Genomic DNA, 19780 nt, shown 5'->3' with positions numbered 1-19780 from the left:
AGGAAAGAAACAAGGACTGAGGCCAGGTGAAGGAGACTCGGAGATCAGAGATTTAGGTAGAGATTTTGAGCATTAAAAGGCAAGAACCCAGGTAGCTGAGTCCATACAAGAGGCCAGAATGGGGAAGAGACTTGATTGGGTAAACCCAGAATGCTGGCAATGAGATGGGAGCCTGCGAGTGAACCAGGAGACCTGTAGACTGCCTGCCAGAACCAGAGCTGCTCTCCGAGTGTGGGCAGGTAGTCCCCAGGGAAGGCAAAGAAGAGGACGATTCTGCTGGGCAATTTCTGACATGCTCTGTGCAGTGTAAACCTGACCAATGACAGCAGATCCTTTGTCACTTTATCTAAGTTAAATCATCCCCTTCATAGTATGCAACCTTTCATAATATCTGTGTCAAAAGAGAAGTTGACTTTTTTTAAAATATGAGAGCTGAAAGAACAATTCCGTAGATTGTTTTGCACTTGGGATAATAAAAGTCAGCGTCCTTACCCCTGGGTCAGGCCTGATTGTGAGCCAGCTATCATTTCTCCTGTGGAGGTCAGGGCAGAGTTTTTACAACATTAATGGTAACTGATCTGGGAGGGATGCTGGCCTGAGGCTCTAGAGCTCGGTTTAAGACTCTGTGGATCTTCTGGCCTTTTAATATACCCAGCAACCTGCACTGGAGCCTGGAGTGGGTTTGTCTGTCTTCTTCAAACTAGGATAAGCCTTTTGAGAACGGGGATTATTTAAATCTTTACATTCTGTGAACCCCTCATTACAGACGACACAGAGCCGAATGTTCTGTTTGTCCTTGGTAAGCATTGATTGAATGGGAATTCACGGGCCTGTGATGTAGCAAGGCCAGGACTTGGCGTTGACTATCGTTTTGCTCATTGGGGTGTGATGTCATCTCTGAAGTCTTTGCTCGAGTAGTTGCTGCCTCTACTTAAAGAGAGACTCTTTCTTAGGCTGCCAGACCCATTTTATTTAAATAAATTTTCTTAACGCCTTTGTTTATTCTTCAAGGTGTTTGACGAGAGGGCAGCGAACTTTGAGAACCATTCAGGAAGGCTTGGTGCCACGGCCGAGAAGGCAGCTGCTGTTGGAACTGCTAATAAGTCAGCGGTGGAAGGCATTCAGGCTTCAGTGAAGACAGCCCGGGAACTCACGCCCCAGGTTGACTTTTGCTCACTTTTCATCATTTCAGTCTCACCTTACAGTACTCAGTAATGAAGGTTAATTACAGGACAGTCTCCATACATTTTGAGCATTTACTGTAAAATGTTATGAAGAAAACACATACCTACCATATCAAAATTGTTTTTGTATTGCTTGAATTTTTTACAATGATAATAGATTAGTTTTGAAAGTAGAAAAAATTAATAAAGCCTCCCCCCCCCCTTTCCCTACACACACTCATTCACACTTAGAGAAATATTCGGATAATCTTGGGAGCTTACTTTGTTTTGATTTTAGAGCTTATGCCTTTTCCCATATCCCTTGAGATGAAAAGAAAAAGTCATTTGTATCCATAACTTGTTTTCTTTTTTCTAATTAATCATATAACCAAAATATAGCTAGTATGCTGTAAGCAGTATACTGGAAGAGTGGGAACAAAAGAAAACAAATTGGACAGGAATTAAAGTTCTAACAGGTAATAGGTGTTCTTAAAAATATCAGTTCAGCATCATTTAGTGTGATGTTTGTGTATTTTTCCTTCTAAGCAAATTATAGAAAACTCATTACTAGTTTTTCATTCGTTTACTCAGCAGATATTTGCTGAGTGCCTCTGATGCATTAGGAGCTGGTCTGGGCTTTGGTGCGAACTTACAGGGAGAGACGGGGAAATAAACACGTCTTTTAATTGTCCAACTTTTGCCCAAATGGCATGTTAACAAGTTTCATTCTCTTGAAAAGTCACACTTCTCCAACTTTTAAAAAACCTCCCATAAAATATGAACATCTAATTTTCTTTAAAAACTTCCATGAGATATGGAATATAAAGCACAATAGGTTTTCTGTATAAAAATAAGATTTCTAAAAAAGAGAAACAGAAAACTAGACTTCAGACACCATCTTTGGAGCAAGGACTTTGGAGACAGATCTGGACATGGAATCTTCTGTGACCTTGAGTTTCCTCATCTGTAAAATGGAGATAATTCCATCCTAATGGATTGTCCGGGGGGGTGGGGGGTTGGGGGGAAGGGGGTGGTAAGAGGATGAGTGTGCAGCCTGTAACTTACAACTTACGGCATGCTCAGTAGACATTAGTCCCTTCCCCCAGTGCCATCAGTGACTGCGTGGGAGCTCTCGAGCCAGTCACTTAAGTTTTCTGAGTCTTGGCTTTTGCAACTATAAAATGAGAAAGTACCTGTCCTGTCTCTAGCACAAGGTTGTGAGGATTTAGTAAGATAATAGTTGTGAAAGCACTTTGTTAACTGTAGACAGTTTTTGTGAATATTCATTAATGAGTTTTGAGTAGTGTTTAGTATCTTTTTCTTTCTTTTTTAAAAAAATGCTTTTATTTATTTATTTAAAATGTTTTGTTTGTTTTTTTTAATGGATTTTTAGAGAGGAAGGGAGAGGGAGATAGAAATATCAATGAAAGAGAAACATCAACATCAACTGGCTGCCTCCTGCATGCCCTCTGTTGGGGATTGAGCATGAAACCCAGGCATGTGCCCTGCCCGGGAATTGAACCAGTGACCTCTGGGTGCACGGGTCAACACTCACCGACTGAGCCATGGTGGCAGGGCAGTATCTTTTTCAATGGTGCTTTTGAAGATGAAGGGCTTAATAGCCCTTTTGTGTATATTTTGAGGTATCAACTGAACACCCATTTACTTTGTCACTTTTTAAATTTCTTAAAATCAGGCTGTGATAGGAAAACCTTTTGCCTGGGGAGCTATTTATGAGACCAAACCTAATGTGTTCAGGCTGAGAGACCTCCTGATTTTTGGCTTTATAGTGCCACCTGCAGGGGGAGAGGAGAAGGCTTCGCTGAGGGCTCCTATTGGAGTGGAAGGGTGCTCTGATGTTTAAAGGTGGTTTTGTCATTGCCAGGTCGTCTCCGCTGCTCGCATCCTGCTCAGGAATCCTGGAAACCAAGCTGCTTACGAACATTTTGAGACTATGAAGAACCAGTGGATCGATAATGTTGAAAAAATGACAGGTAGAGTTGTGTGCAGAGTCCTTGTCTAATCCATGGAGTGAGTCCTGAGAAACCTGAGCAGGACCGGTTGTGTTTCTCAGCTGTAATTGGATAAAGGGACGGTCATGTGCTCGACAGTGTACTTGGCCCTGATTAAGGCCGCGCAGCGGCGGCTTCTCATTCAAGCCTTGCAACTTTGTCTGAAGAGAGACTCTTTGAGTCCCTTTTATTTTAATGCCGCCCTCCCGGTGTGATGGTCATTGTTGCAGCTCCTATCTTCTCTTTGAATAGTGTCTTTGCTCGGTCTGAGCCAGAGTTCGGTTTCAGAGGCCGGGAGGCGGTGTTTGTGGATACAGTAAGTGTCCCTGTCATTTTCAGTGGGTTCACATTTCAAGGAACCACAATAGCTACCATTTAATACAACTTGTCTCAGAGTTTCCTCCAACTTATCAACTACGTCGGTTTTGAAAAAAAGGAGACAGCAACACCGCCAGACCTGTGCCTGCGCAGTGGAAGTGGCACCTCGGAGTCTTCTTCACTCAGTGGAGGGAGGGATAGGCGAGGAGGGAAGAGACGGATGTAGGCTCCCTGCTGCCCTGCAGAGCCTGCTGTGACGGGGTCCGGGGTCCGTAGCAGCCAGAGATGAAAGTGGAGCTGCTGAGGTGCCTGAAGAGAGGTAACAGACACGAGAAGCAGGCTGTGAGGGTTATTGGAGTCCGCCCGTGGCTCAGCTGGGCCACTACACGCTGCCAACAAGCAACAGATGGCTGGGGAGTAAGATGGGAGGGAGAAAACGTTAGTAACAGATAATGTGGCGAAGGTTTCCGACGCAATCCTTGTTTCCTCCCGAAGCCGTCGCAGTTCAGCTCGTCTGTGGTAGACAGGAGGCGGCCAGTGACCACTGTTGTGTGAATGCCGTGAGTCTAGGTGGCCTCCTGGGCCACATCTCGGTGTTTTCTACTGTGGTATTCACCTGGAAGCTTTGGATTGTGTAAGGAGGACTTTGAGCTGAAGGAGAGGATTCTGGGTATTGTACTTTCACATAAGAAACTTGGACAACAGGGTTTTGGAGTCTCAGTTCTTCAAAATAGAAACTAAATTGCATTTCTGTTCTCCTGACAGGGCTGGTGGACGAAGCCATCGATACCAAATCTCTGTTGGATGCTTCCGAAGAAGCCATTAAAAAAGACCTGGACAAGTGCAAAGTGGCCATGGCCAACATTCAGCCTCAGATGCTGGTCGCTGGGGCAACCAGCATTGCTCGCCGGGCCAACCGGATCCTGCTGGTGGCAAAGAGGGAGGTGGAGAACTCTGAGGATCCCAAGTTCCGGGAGGCTGTGAAGGCCGCCTCCGACGAACTGAGCAAAACCATCTCCCCAATGGTGATGGATGCAAAGGCCGTGGCTGGAAACATTTCTGACCCCGGTAAGCAGGGTGCGGTGCGGGTCACTCAGCTGAAAGGTTAGTCGGGAAGCTGACAGGTGGTGAGAGGATGGGGACCTCCCTGCCATCACATACAAAGTCTGGGAGCAACACCTCCCGATTCTTCGTCTGAGAATGCTGGGTTAATCCTTTCCTATCTACAATAGTACTGGCCAGGATACTTTCTGCAATACTGGTAGTTTTTTGTAAGCTAGTTTCTCTGCACTTGATAATGTTGCCTGGCCCTGTTTAGTCATGATTTTGGAAATTTCTCAAAAGATACATGATCACCAATCTACCAACTGTTTAGCTTATGTAACTGGCATCATTTCTCTTCTGCTTTTCTTAAAATGCTTTTTCTCTGTAAAACGTTCTCTATTTCTGTCAAATCTGGAGGGCTTACTTTGACCTTTGGTTCTCCTGGTTCTACACCAAAAAAATCAGGGTTTTCTTTCATTGAATTACATTATATTTTCATCACTCCTATGAAAGGTGTTACCACTCCTTTGCTTGGAAACATCTGAATTCCTTTCTGTTCCGAGCATCCAATGTTTCCAGCCTTGTCTGAGTAGAATGTAGTCATCCCTAGCCCAGGCCGAATCCTGCTAGTATCCTCAACCCAACATCACTACAGACATGCTCGGTTTCCTAAGGGAGTTTCTAATAGTTTGAGTAGATTCCTGAATTCCAGGTAACCGGACACAGTTAGTAGTAGCAACTCAACATAGGGGTTAATCGGCTGAGTGCCAAGTGCAGCAAAGGAGCAGGGAGAAAGGTGAGAAGTGCTGCTGGGAATGTGTGCTCAGTGGACACTGTTATCTCCCCTCGTCTGCGTGGGGCAGACTTATCTCAGAAGAGAGGTGACGAACACCAGCTGAGCCCAGTGTTCACGCCCAGGAATGTCCTGAGTGCTTGTTAGCTGTACAGGCAAGAAGGCGTCCTGAGCTCTACAGGGAACAGCTATTCATTGTGACCCTCTGACTGGGAGGCCCAGGTCGTCCGCCTGGCCTCACCTCCCTTCCCCTCAGTCACTGCCTGCAGGGCTTACTGGCAGCTTGACATCCAGCTTTTGTTCATGGAAACCAGTTCTGCTGCTGGACAGACAGTGCTCCCGGGCGCTGACCTGCCCAGCTGAGAGTGAGGGCGTCTTGTGTTTAGGCCTGCAAAAGAGCTTCCTGGACTCGGGATATCGGATCCTGGGAGCTGTGGCCAAGGTCAGAGAAGCCTTCCAACCCCAGGAGCCTGACTTCCCACCTCCTCCGCCAGACCTTGAGCAGCTCCGCGTAAGTTACCCCAGAGATGGGAGGGTTGAGCAGCAGGGTGTGGGGCTGCAGCAAGAGAAAGGCAGATTGTGTTCTGGAGCCTCAGTCACCAGGGGCCTTTGTTTAGCCTTTGCTTGAATCTTAGAGGCACCACTTGGTTTTCACTCCTAAATCTAGCGGAGTCCTAACCCAGCGCTCCCGCATGGTGTGCGTGGGTGGGCGGGACTCTGGGCGTTGGCCTGCTGCGATGGGGCGTGGCGGGGAGTCACGGGAGCCACGCAGCCGGCTCGGTAAGTGTGGATGTGTTGAGTGAGGAGTTAGTGGGGCAGGTTAGTGGGTGGGGAAATAGTCTGCACCCTCGTGGTGAGGTTTCAGGTGTTCCCAGTTGATAATAGCAAAACTGAGGCGGTTACAATCTTATGTAGGTTCTTCTCCCAGCGGTTCTCAACCTGTGGGTCGCGACCCCTGAAAATACATCCTGCATATCAGATATATCAGATACTTACATTACAGTTCATAACAGTAGCAAAATTACAGTTATGAAGTAGCAACGAAAATAATTTTATGGTTGGGGGTCACCACAACATGAGGAACTGTATTAAAGGGTCGCGGCATCAGGAAGGTTGAGAATCACTGTTACTTGACATTTTTAGTAACAAAAGCAATACAATCCTTTTATTATTAAAAAGGTTTTACCCTCCCCCCCAACTATAATTTAAAATCTTTTGATGTCTCCCTAAGTACAATGAATTTATTCCTCTACAGGTAAATGGTTTAGGAGGAGGTTGGCTGGGCATTATTTTGCAGATGCAAATTCTAAAATCAGAAATAGTGACTATATTAGACATTTACTCTGATAGTATTGAAAATAGCTTGACTTTGGGACTAGATTATCAAGGCATTAATTTGATTTACTTTCCCATAGTTAATGTCAGTAAAAGATATAATTTTCTGAGTTGGTTGAGGACAAAATTGGGTCACTGGGCCCATAGGTAAGGAATAGTGCTTCCCTGGCCTCCAGTGCTTCATTTATTCCTTCCAGCTGGCTGTTGGTGGGTGGTTAGGGCCAGGGATGGCTATTCTGGAGTGGCTTTTTTACTTTTTATTTTTTATTAATTTCAGAGAGAAAGGGAAAGGGAGAGAGATAGAAACATCAATGATGAGAGAGAATCATTGATCGGCTGCCTCCTGCACGCCCCCTACTGGGGATCAAGCCCATAACCTGGGCATGTGCCCTGACTGGGAATCAAACTGTGACCTCCTGGTTCCTAGATCGATGCTCAACCACTGAACCACACTGGCCAGGCTGGGATGGCTTCTTATGTGATTAATAGAGTCATGACATTTAGAATCAAAAGGTCATTTGGTCTAGCTGCTCCTCATTATCCAAGGAGAAGTTACTTGCCTATGCAGCTTCCCCTCAACAGAGTCAGGGCCAGCTCTTAGAGCTTCCTTGAGAATCCTTCGTCTGATAGTGTTGTGCACACCTCCCTGGGATATGTCCAAAACAGTAGCTGCTAGCTTTTTGTGGAGGAAAAAGAAAGAAAATGTGCTTCTGTTGCGATGGAAGCAGGTGGTCGCTGTGCTCAATGTGGGTGGTCTTACGTGGAATGCATGTGGGTGGCTTTTCTGGGGATGCTCTTTAGAGGAAAGGAAAGAATTCCAGGGGGGAGTCGTTCCTGGGGCTTTACTTACAGCCTGGCAATTCTTTCTTAGCTGACAGATGAGTTTGCTCCTCCCAAACCACCCCTGCCTGAGGGGGAGGTCCCTCCGCCCAGGCCCCCACCACCAGAGGAGAAGGATGAAGAGTTCCCCGAGCAGAAAGCGGATGAAGAGTTCCCCGAGCAGAAAGCCGGGGAGGTGATTAACCAGCCAATGATGATGGCTGCCAGGCAGCTCCACGATGAAGAGGCTTTTCTTGTGGAGAAAGGATGAGGAACTGCGCACACACCCAGAAGAAGAGTCTGCTTGGAGAGTCACCCCCTCTCTGTGTTGGTTCCTGTTGTTGGCCATAGTGTGAGCCTCTTCTTCACTGTGGCTTAGTGAGATGCTCCTGGTGCCTGACGGTTTCTCCTTCTAGCAGCGCAAGGGAGAGCGGGGATGCCTGTGGTGGAGAAGACAGTTCTGTGCAGTAGGGTGTCAGGTGCCTCACCCTGGGTATATGGCTGCTTTTAAAAATTGCTTTTCTATCCTGGGATGGCTGAATGTTTTAGATGCTTTTGCTAATGATCATCTCTCCAAACATGAAACTGTGGGCTCTGCTACAGCTGGATGCAATGTTGACATTTTCCCTGTTTTTTCATAGAAGCAAGTAGATTGTGTCTTAGGAGCCATGTCTCTTTCTCAGAATTCTCTCACCCCTCCACTCAACACAGCTCCGGGCTAATTCCAGCTCAACCAACAGGAAAGTGCACATATTAATGTGGTTGGTGGAAATGTGGATGTTACAGCAGTCATGCCCCGTGAATAACTTTGGCCTCTTTCCCCCTAAGTGAGTGGTAGCTTTTCTAGATAAGAGCTAAACGTTGTTCTAACCTTGCAGTGAAACGTAGTCCTAACTCAGTTCTTAACTCTCCCTAATATGACCCTCGATCTTTATTCCAGCATCCATTTGCCTTGTTCTTTTCACACCCTCAGCCGGCTCAAGTTCTCGTACTGACTGTTGTTCCCCAGGGTCAACATGCAGCTGATCTTGTTTTTTTCAGGCTGTTATTTAACTCTATATTTTTTTGAACTGTTAGCTCTGAGCCCAGGTTCTAAGAAGGAACGACCTTGCTGGTGTTGGACCTGCCTGTGGCATTATTTGTAATTGTATCTCTGCATCTGGGGCATGCACTCCCCTGGGACCACTCACGGGATGTCAGTGCACATGGGAGGGGGGGTGGAGGGACAATGAAGGTTGGTTTTACTCAAAGATTTTAAAGCGAATTTAAATTACATTGCATTAAACCCAGATACATTGTGCAACAGAACACAAAGTATGCATGGACTGTAGAGATAAAGATAAAACTTGGGGGCAAACCGCATTGGCTGTCACATGTACTGCTTTGCCATTTGTGGCCAGAAGTCCTTAGGTCTGGCTGTCTCCGGTTTGGAGCATCCGGAGATCGCTGGCTTTGAGCTGTGTGAAGTCAGGAGCTGCTTGAACCATGTGTGTTTGGGGTGGTGGTATGTGTTTGTGTGTCTGTTTATCTGTCTTTGTTCACGTTGGGACTCTAAGCCCCAGAGCAGTGAGCTGCTGGCCTGTCCTCTAAGGCCTGGGGATGGATGCTGGTGGAGACCGAGTTTAGGTGACAGGATTTAGATGGTACCCGAGTCCACGTTTGCCCCAAATCCTCCAACTTTGTCATCACCTATGAGACAGGTTTCCTGTGCAGGATAAGACCTTAGGAGTGATAGCAACCTCAAATAAAACTCCACACAGACTCCTTCCTTTTGTGAGAGCTGTTTGATGCCATGAATCTGTGCTCACTGTTTTTCATATAAGTGGTTCTGCTTGGTTGAGGCAATTCCTTTCCTTCCCCCCAGCCTACTGTCAGCATCGGATCTTTCGGACTCCTCCCCTGGCCCTTCAGAATCCCTGTCCCTGGTAGTAAATCCATCCTCTCCCCCTCCTGGCTTCTGTTCTCTCATGGGCACCAATGGGGGGCTTCTCTGAGCTCAGCCTGGCTCAGTTGCCAAGTCCATGTATTGTCTTATCTATGAAATATGTAAATTGAGTGTGGAGTGAGTGAGAAGCCTATTTAGCAACAGGAGAGATATAGGCTGTACCCACAGACCGGCTCTCTGAGTCAGTGCCAGCAATGGACGCATGTGAGATTGCGAGAGCATTGCCTCTGAAGGCCTCGAGGGGATAGAGAGCTGGTCTGGAGGGCGGGCTTTCCCTGTGATGGAAGGCTGGACCAGGTGTCTCTGGACAGTAGGGAACTTGATGTGTCCTTTTCACTCACCACTGTGTTTGTTTTCTTGCCTTTTTCCTGGCTTGCTGTCCATAAAAATCAATTAAAAATATGTTTTTATTGACTTTTAGAGAGGAAGGGAGAAGGATAGAAAGATAGAAAAATCGATGAGATAGAAACATCATTGATTGGCTGCCTCCTGTACTCCCCCTACTGGGGATGGTGCCCACAACCCAGGCATGTGCCCTGACTGGGAATCAACCAGCAACTTCTTGGTTCATGGGTCAATGCTCAACCACTGAGCCACACAGGCCGGGCTGATGTATCACTTTTAATTCTGGGACTTTTACCTCCTGAAGGAAATATTAATCCGCATCCAGCAGCTGCAGAACTGATCCCAGTCACTTCCTGTGTCCAGGAAGATGTACAACATCACCCATACGGGCCAGCAGGGTGTTCACTTCACTCTGCTCCAAGCCACTTGTGTGACTGAATTTACTTTTTCTCTCTGGATTCCTTTTGAAAGCAATGAGTTATTGTTTAATTGTTTGGTTCCTGGAAAATATTCTGACTTGAGAATTATTCTTGGCGAGTTTAATTTCAGTAGTAAGTGTATAAAAAAGGATGCTACTTGCTTTTGTAGTATAACTGTTTCTCTGGAAACCCTTTGCCACTGGTGTGAGTCTCCTTCCTTCACTCATGTGAACAGGGGGCTTGGGCCGAGGCTGGAGGCAGGGATTCCCCTTCTGCGAGCGTGGTCCACCTGGCTCCTGAAGACATGCCATTTCCTCTCCCGTCCCAGGCAAGCTTTGGTTACTAAACCAGCTGCAGCCAGTTCCCCAAGTCCTGCTGCTCTTACTAACACTGTCCCTGTTTCTCATCCTTCCTGCCATCGACAAAGCCGGGTCCCCCAGCCGCTAAGGTAGGTATAGGTGTTGTAGCTGAGGCAGACGCGGCTGATGCTGTTGGGTTCCCTGTCCCCCCTGACATGGAAGACGATTATGAACCTGAGCTGCTGTTAATACCATCCAATCAGCCGGTCAACCAGCCCATTCTGGCCGCGGCTCAGTCATTGCATCGGGAAGCTACCAAGTGGTCTAGTAAGGTACTGGTTAGCACCCCCAGTTGGGGCTGCTCCCTATGCATCCGGCCATGTGCAGCCTTGACACATTGCATCACTCGTGATCTGTGCGGTCCTGTGAGTCTGGGCAGGGCCAGCATCTGTCTGTCTGCACCTTGTTAGGACTGGCTTCACAAGTTTGATAGATCTGCTAATGCCAGGTTAAGGGGCTTGCATTTATGTCTGAGGGCTAGAGAGAGCTGGGGCACTTTTTGAAAGGATTCCTTTTTTTACCAACCTCCTGGCCACTATGGGAAGATTATAGCCCTTGGGCAGCCATGGATGCGCCTCTCAGTGATTTGCAGGTCAGGAACCTTGTAGACCATTAAGAGGTCACCTTTCATGTCTCCCCCTCCCGCCACTGGCCTCTCACTGATGCACGGGTGGCTCGGCAGAGGTGGTCACGGTGAGAAGCAGCTTCATTATGGCAGCTCTCTGGGAGGGCTGCTTGCTGCCCTGCACTTGGCTGAGGGGCCGCTCTGGCCTTAATGGGGACCCACAGGGAAAGGGGCTTTGTTGAGTGCTTGACCAGGTTTCAGTGGGAGGGGCTGGAGTGGGAACAGAGAGCGCTCAAGGCTGCAGGACAGGCAGCAACAGAGCTTTGGCCTTGGAGACTGAACCAAAGCTAGTGTGGGGTGTGCGGGTGGGAGTGATCACTTTTTTTCTCCTTGAAGGTCGCATGTTGCAAGAAAGGGTTTGAAGAGTGATGGGTAATAACTAACCTGGCACTGCACTGTCTTCTAACAAGGTCATGAAGTCTTAGAATGACCCAGGTCTGCCCTGGAAGAGGTGGGTCCAGGCGGCCTTGTCTAACACCCTGTTCTCAACTTCACATACCTGCGTTCTCCGGCCTCAAGTCCTGCCTGAGATGTTACACACCTTCTGGCATAAGTGCTCCGCCGCGTCATGGTGCCTGTGAGGTCCGGCACGAGCACTGCCGTGGCCTGGTTTGTGTATGCCTCACTGCATCGTATAGCGACGGAAAAGCATGAGGGGAAAAATGAGTACGGCCTGGCCTTTTGGGTAGTTTGAACAGTGCAGTTGTTATTTTTGGTTGTTATTAGCCAAAAGAGAGCCTTTTGAGGACACATAAAATAAATTGGTTACACATTTCTTTATTGACCCATAAGGGTTTTAATGAACCAAAATGCCAAATCTGAGATAAACTGCTGTTAGTTGGAGTGAGGGTTCCATTTACAGCTCGACTCATGATTTTATTTTCCTGATGCCTCCTATGGCATCTTCTTCGCTGAAGTTTTCTTTAGTTGCAGCCACCTACCTGAGGGGATGGAAGAATTGATTATTGGCCTTTCTTAATGTGAAAAGTTAAAATAATATGTTCCCTTAGGCCCGTGGTCGGCAAACTGTGGCTCGCGAGCCTCATGCGGCTCTTTGGCCCCTTGAGTGTGGCTCCTCTACAAAATACCACAAAATACCACAAAATGCCACGTGCGGGCGTGCACGTACAGTGCGATTGAAACTTCGTGGCCCGTGCGCAGAAGTTGTTATTTTGTGGAAGAGCCATACTCAAGGGGCCAAAGAGCCGCATGTGGCTCTCAAGCCACAGTTTGCCGACCACTGCCTTAGGCTAACAGGGCAAATAAGAGGCAGTGGAGGGAGGGTAGGAACAGTCTAGGTCACAAAATACATCTTTTTTCATCGTGGCCGATCATGGTTACTGGGTTTTAAATTCTGGTTTGGCAGAGACAGCCCTTGACTGCTCTTTGTAACAAGGGCGAGGATGAAGAGGATGAGTTCAGCATCTGGGATGGCTCCTCTGTATTTTTCCCCTCAGGCCAGTTCTACTGCTTCTCTCCATGGAAAGGGAATGCCTGTTTAACCAGCCTCGTGTCCCCGTCCCCATTTCATTGACATGATTAACCTGGAGATGCTGAAGTGCTTGTCTAGTGCTATGCCTGGGGCGCACACGGGGCCCTTTCAGACTAATTCCCAGTTCTTCCCTTTTCAGCCAGGTGGTCTCTCTCCCACTCTCTCTCAAGAGTGCTAGGGTGAGTGCCCTGGCTCGCTCTCTCTGTCTCTCCTGTGCTATCCATGCCCCTCGAGCACAGTCTCTCTATCTTCTTCTCACCTTCCAGAGGACTGCTGGAGCAGCAGGCTCCCTTCTCTTCTCTCTGTGCTCCTACTTCCTTTGCTCACGTGGCCAGAGTGTGGGCTGAGCTCACCCTGTGTATTTGCCTCTCTCTAGGGCAATGACATCATTGCAGCAGCCAAGCGCATGGCTCTGCTGATGGCTGAGATGTCTCGGCTGGTAAGAGGGGGCAGTGGTACCAAGCGGGCATTGATCCAATGTGCCAAGGACATCGCCAAGGCCTCAGATGAGGTGACTCGGTTGGCCAAGGAGGTTGCCAAGCAGTGCACAGATAAGCGGATTAGAACCAACCTCTTACAGGTACTCAGGAGTGTGTGTGTGTGTGTGTGTGTGTGTGTGTGTGTGTGTGTGTGTGTTGGTGTCGGGGTGGTGGGACGTGGGAGGGAGAAAAGCAGGAAAGAGAAGTGGGCGAAGAAGGAGGAGGAGGCACGTCAGAGTAGAAAGATGCAGCAGAAAGGGGAAATACACATGTGTGTTTGGGAAAGGCAGATTCAGGGAAGTTTATTTCCTAATCAAATGAAAGAATCTCAATGCTTCCATTTCTGGACAAAGGGACTATACTGATCCTTAGAAGGAAGCAGGTGGAATCCTGCTGCTAATTTACTGAGTGCCTTCTGCACGCCAGCCACTGGGAATACAGAGGTAGACAAGTTTTGTCCTCAAGGAACTTGCAGGCAAGAAAAACACTAATTAAACATTTGTTTTCAGGTGTGCGAGCGAATCCCAACCATAAGCACCCAGCTCAAAATCCTGTCCACAGTGAAGGCCACCATGCTGGGCCGGACCAACATCAGTGATGAGGAGTCTGAGCAGGTACGTGCCTGCTGCTTCTGGCTTCTGGCCAGCAGTGTCTGTGCCACTTCTTAGCAATTTAATTCTGCTTTGGGGAGATTTTACCTGCGAATTGAGTATTCAGTATGTGGGGTGGAGTCTTCACTTCTCTCTGAAGAGCATCTGTGTTGGAGACGCAGCAGAAATTTGGAAAGTAAAGTGAAACTCTTGTGCGGCTTTGGTCATTTTACAGGTGGGAGATGGAGGCCTAGGAGGGTTCAGTGTCTCAATCTGTTGCAGTGAGGACTGGACTCATTCTTTTCCTCCCTGGCTCTCCTGAGCCTCCAGTGCCTGTCCACTCTGGCCCCACTGTAACCTTCCGGCTGGAGAGGACGTCTGCTCCTGGCTCCCTGGGGATAAACACCTCAGGGAGGACGCCTAGTGTAGGCTTGTCAGGATCCCGTGCTGACCCTGGGATGACAACTCAGAGGAGGTGCTTTTCTTTGACAGATTGAAATAGGGATGGCGGGAGGGTTCCCTGCAGCCATGCTTCCTGTTTGTATCCTGGCAACCACTTCTTGGAGTTGTCCTCCTTCCCTGCCCCCTGGAAATGTTGCCCAGGTCTTTCAGAAAGCCCCCAGTTGAACACCTTTTCCTTCCTGTATCTCCCCTCTAGTAGGCTCTGTTGTGAGCCATATCCCCAGCTTCTTAAGGTAGGTAGCACGTATTTTGTTGAACTGCTCAGGCAAGCTCATCATACACTGGTTGTGTAGGTGGGACTGAATTAGGCACTGTATAGGGTAGTTTCAAAAACAGACACAAGCCCTCCCCTTGGGGAACTCAGAGACAGCTTGGGAGACTGCCTCTGACCTCTAGGCCAGAGCCGAGGTGAGGGAAATGTTAGATGAGACAGTGCCAGGATTCTGCCTTCACTTCCATGCCTTAATCCCAGCTCTCCCCTATCTCTCTCTTCTCCCAACCATGGAACCAGATCTTCACCCCCACCCCGGGTGTGGGCACTGGGCTGTTTCCTCTCATGTGGTCTCTTCTGCCCCAAGAAAAGGAAGGTGAAAAACCAGGGGAGGATAAGGCTCAGAGTTTCAGACTTATTTAAATAACCAACAAAAATATATCTTGGGAATATCTTCTGTGTTCTGTTAAGTAGTCCAATAAAGAAAGATAGAAACTGAACAAGGTAGAAAAACACAAGACTGCAAGCTTATCCTGTTGTGTGAGATTGGTTGGCAAGTCTCCGACCGCTCTAGGCCTTAGCCTCTTTGTTGACCAAGTGAAAAGATCAACTTTCAAGAATTGTAGCCTATTTTAGTTATGCCTCTCAGAGCCCACGAACTCTCTGATTGCATGCACAAATTTTGCAGATGTGAGCATTTTTCATAAAATTGCAGGTTCTGTGGCTCAAAAACAGTTAAGAATTAAAACAAAAAAGAATTAAGGACTAATGGATTGGTAAGTTCTCTGACTTGCTATGGTAGAGCGCCAGTGTGATTGATCCCGGTCCTGTAAGTTTGTGTATGTAGATGTACTTAACTAGATTTTCATGGATTTGTAAGGTAGTTGGTTTGTTCATTTAATTATTTTTTTTCATTCATTAATTAAATATTTATGAAATACCTCTATGTGACAGGCACTGTCCTAACACAGAGGTACAAGCGTGAACAAAACTGACACAAATTTCTGTGCTCATGGAACTTAACTTTTAGATAAAACAGATAAAACAACCTAGGTAAAACGTGTAGTACAGCAGTTAGTGATAATGGGTTCCATGGAGAAAAATGAAGAAAGAATTGGAGGATGAGGACTGTTGGGAGTTGGGAAGGTTATTTAAATTAAGGTGAGCAGGGAAAGCCTCACTAGGGTGACAGTCGAGTGGCGTCTGAAGGAGCTGAAGGTGAGCCACGGGAGACCTGGAAGAGCATTTCAGTGGAGGGCACAGCGGGAGCTGGAGGCGGGAGCTTGTTGGAAGGTCAGGAGGGAGTATACACTAGAGGCCTTTGGAGGGTATAGTGCACAGTGAGGGGCCAGTTTTGGAGTCTTTTTGGTGATTCGGCTACAGCAACAGTGACGTGACAAGTACGGGGCCTGCCAGGACCAGGTCAGGGAAACACAGTCCACTCCTGGCTTAGGCCGGTCCTGGAGGCAGGGCGGCTGCGTCCGGCACTGAGTGATGGAGGTCCTCTTCCCCTGCAGGCGACGGAGATGCTGGTTCACAACGCCCAGAACCTCATGCAGTCTGTGAAGGAGACTGTTCGAGAGGCAGAAGCAGCTTCAATCAAAATTCGAACTGATGCTGGATTTACACTGCGCTGGGTTAGAAAGACTCCCTGGTACCAGTAGGCACCCGATTGAACCTGGTTGGCACAGAAACCCCTACTAAACAGTATGAAAATGATCTGAGCTCCAGGAGCCACCCAGAATTGCTGGGGGGCTGAAAGCCACATCCTGGCCTGATATAACAGAAAGGAATGGGGCCTCTTCACATTAGAAAGCATTTATTCTCTTGTCATGGACACTCTGAAATGTGTCTGCATCCTCAAACAGTTATACTCCTGCACATGCTCCCAATAGGCAGACTGGGTTCTAGCCCATGGACTTCACATAAGCTCAGAATCCAAGTGTGAACACTAGCCAGACACCCTGCTCTGTCCTTGTTCCCTGTCTGCTTCCTTTCCCCGCTCCCTATTCCCCCGCCAGGCTCCCGAGACCCAGGGCCCCGGCAAGTCAGTTAAGAAGGAATCACTATGCCTCCAAAATTTGTTTGGGCTTTCCATGTTGCTGCTGACCTGCTGGTGCTCCCTGGCTGTGCTCCCTGGACCCTTCGGAAGTGAGCCTCACTGCTGTAGGGGAAGCTGGCCTCTGGGGGAGCCTCAGTATATGGGTCCTGGATTCACTTCCTACCCCTCCACAATTTACTCCTTCTAGTTTCCCACAGGATAAAATCCAATCTCAGTCTGTCGGGAGGAAATCACAGAGTCAAAATTGTCTTCTCCGTGCTCCTGAGCAATGTCTGTGCCAGGGAAACCCCTCGTCCCTATCCCCCTGCTATGGCCACCCAAGGTGGCCACCCCATGAACACACTGTGTCCTGGTGCTCTCTGCCGCTGGAGGGGCAGAGGTGCCGGGAGTCGCTCTGCCCATCGTCCCAGCAGGGCCACTCCCAGGCGCTTCATGCTTTGTCACTGCCGGCAGAGGTCTGTGCTGAGGCCTTATCATTCATTCTTAACTCGTATTGTTCTGAGCTGAAATGCTGCATTTAATTTTTAACCAAATCATGTCTCCTATCCTTGCTTTTATATTCTTGCCCCACACCCTGCCTAAACAAGATTTTTAAAGATACATGTTTGTTCTTCTGTAATTTCGAAAAGATCCTTTTTATCCTTTTGAAATTCAGTCCTCAGAATTGGTGCTTGCCCCCCAGGAGTGTTTACTGGACAGGCAGTCCTGTCTGAAGGACACTTCTTACCCAAGGGAGAGTGAGTGGTACTTGCAGACTGGAATTCTGGCGCTGTTGGGGATGAATCAATGGGAAATAATCCTCAGTAATTTCTATCTCCCTCAACCAACTACAACCAAGCCCCTTGCATCCTCTGCCCCTCCCAAGTCCTATTGTTCAAGAGAGTAATGGGTAAAATATTAAATCATCACCGTAAGTGTCCTATTAGCAAATGAGAGAGAAGAGCTTTTCCTCTTTTGCTTTTATCACTGCGGTCTAAGCATCCCCAGCACACGAAAGCGTATTTCTCCCCAAAGCCAGAACTGGGTGAGCAGAGGAGGAAGAACCCTTGCCTGAATCCAACGTGGTAGATCCCAACATGGAATGCGTAAGACCTGGTACTGTACACTCAGGCTTCCTCTATTTCCTATTAACTGATGAAGATTATTTTCAAGGCCCTCAGCATATTTGGATAGTTGCTTACCTGATATAAATGCAATATTAATGCCTTTAAAGTATGAATCTATGCCAAAGATCACCTTTTGTTTTACTAAAGATTACCTAGAGGAAATAAAACACTTCCAGTTCTTCCAGTGTTTTGAGACACTGGTTTACCCTTTATGCCGATGTGCTTTTCTCTAATATCAGTGCTCAAGACACAGTGAAGCAAATTAAAAAAACACACACGCAACAACAACAAAAAAAACCCCCGAATGATTAGACATCACCACTAAAACTACATTTATAAGCTAGGATTTGTTATATGCAAATATTTTCTGCCTTTTCTTTTGTTCTGTTTAAAACAATAAAGTGCATTTGTATAAATAATGCTTTAAATGATATTTTAGCAAGAACTTTTAGGTCAGGTTTCTCATTAGTTTTGAAAAACAACCAGTGGAACTAATCCTCAAGCCTAATGTTGTGCTGTAAGTAGTAGAAACCAGCAGTATGTTTACTTAACAAAGATCTGTGCAATGATGGACACCTTTGGGGATTATATACTAGGAGCAAAAGTGACAGAGGTTAACAAAAGGAGGAAAGCAGCAGGTGATGCGACCGTCCTCTGGTTGAAGTCGTCTGCCTCATTTTAGACGATTCTAGCTATCCCTGGAGGCTGTCACCATCCCCTGAGGAGCTGAAGGTGTTACATGTGCAGGTCTGTTTGTCATATTCCTCCTGCTGGAGGAAGCACTGACCAAGAGTAGGAGCAGGTTCCTGGAGGAGAGCTGGGCCATCACTGTTTTTGCCTGATTTGCTAGGTCTGAAAGGGGTAAATATCATTAAAAGGCTATAGTTAGTGTTGCTTCAGCTTAGAAAAGTTACTGAGTAGGGAGGCAGAGTCTAGCCTGCTTGAGTCCACAGGAAATGTCCAAAGCTACTGAATCAGCTCAGCAGTATCTGAAAACAGTATTCATGGTCTCATTTTTGCAGTTCACCCTGTGTTCATTGGTGCTGCCTTCCTGCTGTATTATAGGTTAGTCACTTTCTCAAATCAGAATACCCTGAGGGCAGTGAGACAAATGTCTTCCAAAGGCTCTTCTCTAGTATCACTTCAGGAACAAACCCATCACATGATTCCCTTTGAGTAAAAGGATGGTGACTCCCTTACACAGAAAACAAGCATCTACTTCATTTGCTCTTAAGATACATTCCTTTAACAATTTAGAAAGCAGAGCCATTCTGGGATTAGCTAGAATTCTGAGCTTGAAAACTAGTCCAATACTACTAAGTATTACTGCATCTTTGTTATTAGTACATGGTGGTAGGGAGAAGCAGCTTTGATCAATCTGTGGCCAAAAGGGTGATGGGTGATGTGTAGAGAGCGTATGCATGATGGTTAACACACCGAGGTTCAGAGAGGAGCACTGGAAGTGCTTTGTAGCCACCTTCACACCGGGTACGACAGAACAAAGTCTCATCAGGCTGTGCTTGCTCTGACACTGCGACCCGCCCCTTTGAGAATGCTCAATCAACAGTCAAGCTAAAAAGTCAATTTGTTGCTTTCATCTTTTTATTGACAGTATAGCCAGAGCTGGAGGAAGGATTTACTGGGTTCCATCAAATCAATAAATACAATAATTTAATTGTAAAAGGAAATAGTCTATTTGGAAGTTTTATCAGAAATTGCTAGAGGCAAGGGACTCTTGGCATACAATCTGCTTGTATATAAGAGGAGACAGCACAGAAAGAAAATCGGACACCGGGTACAGATGGCTGATTAGGGATTCGGCAGAAAGAAAGCAAATGAACTGATTGTTCTTTTGAGGTATGAACTTTGTAAAACACTAAAAATAAAAAGTAGTTGAACTGGGTAGCCAACATTAAGCAAAGGGAATCAATATTTGGCAGCATCTTGATTTTAGCTGCCAAGCTGATGATGCTACCCGGGAAATTTTTTTGTTGTTAATCCTCACCTGAGGATATTTTTTCCATTGATTATTAGAGAGAGTAAAAGGGAGGGAGAGAGGTGAAGAGAGAGGGAGGGAGGGAGGGAGAAAGGGGCGGGGAGAAAGGAGTGGGGAAGAGAAACACTGATTGGTTGCCTCCTGCACGTGCCCTGGTCGGGCAGGGGACTGAACCTGCAACCCTCTGATGCTTGGGCTGACGCTC

At 47.2% G+C, this 19780-nt stretch overlaps 1 protein-coding gene across 1 annotated transcript in view; it reads left to right on the top strand.

The window, feature by feature from the left end:
* Nucleotides 1-17995, top strand: part of VCL (vinculin) — a 110471-nt gene extending 92476 nt beyond the window's left edge. The window contains exons 14-22 of the mRNA XM_006090237.3: nucleotides 1012-1161; nucleotides 3049-3157; nucleotides 4259-4561; nucleotides 5717-5841; nucleotides 7537-7729; nucleotides 10601-10824; nucleotides 13046-13249; nucleotides 13658-13762; nucleotides 15929-17995. Coding sequence (XP_006090299.1) covers nucleotides 1012-1161; nucleotides 3049-3157; nucleotides 4259-4561; nucleotides 5717-5841; nucleotides 7537-7729; nucleotides 10601-10824; nucleotides 13046-13249; nucleotides 13658-13762; nucleotides 15929-16075 — 1560 coding nt within the window. The 3' untranslated portion in view covers nucleotides 16076-17995. The remainder of the gene's footprint in view (nucleotides 1-1011; nucleotides 1162-3048; nucleotides 3158-4258; nucleotides 4562-5716; nucleotides 5842-7536; nucleotides 7730-10600; nucleotides 10825-13045; nucleotides 13250-13657; nucleotides 13763-15928) is intronic.
* Nucleotides 17996-19780: the final 1785 nt, after the last annotated feature.

This window comes from Myotis lucifugus, unplaced genomic scaffold (assembly GCF_000147115.1).
Source record: "Myotis lucifugus unplaced genomic scaffold, Myoluc2.0 scaffold_69, whole genome shotgun sequence".
Taxonomy (NCBI): domain Eukaryota; kingdom Metazoa; phylum Chordata; class Mammalia; order Chiroptera; family Vespertilionidae; genus Myotis; species Myotis lucifugus.
The sequence above is the reverse complement of the archived record's forward strand: the minus strand, read 5'-3'. Positions and strand labels throughout refer to the sequence as shown.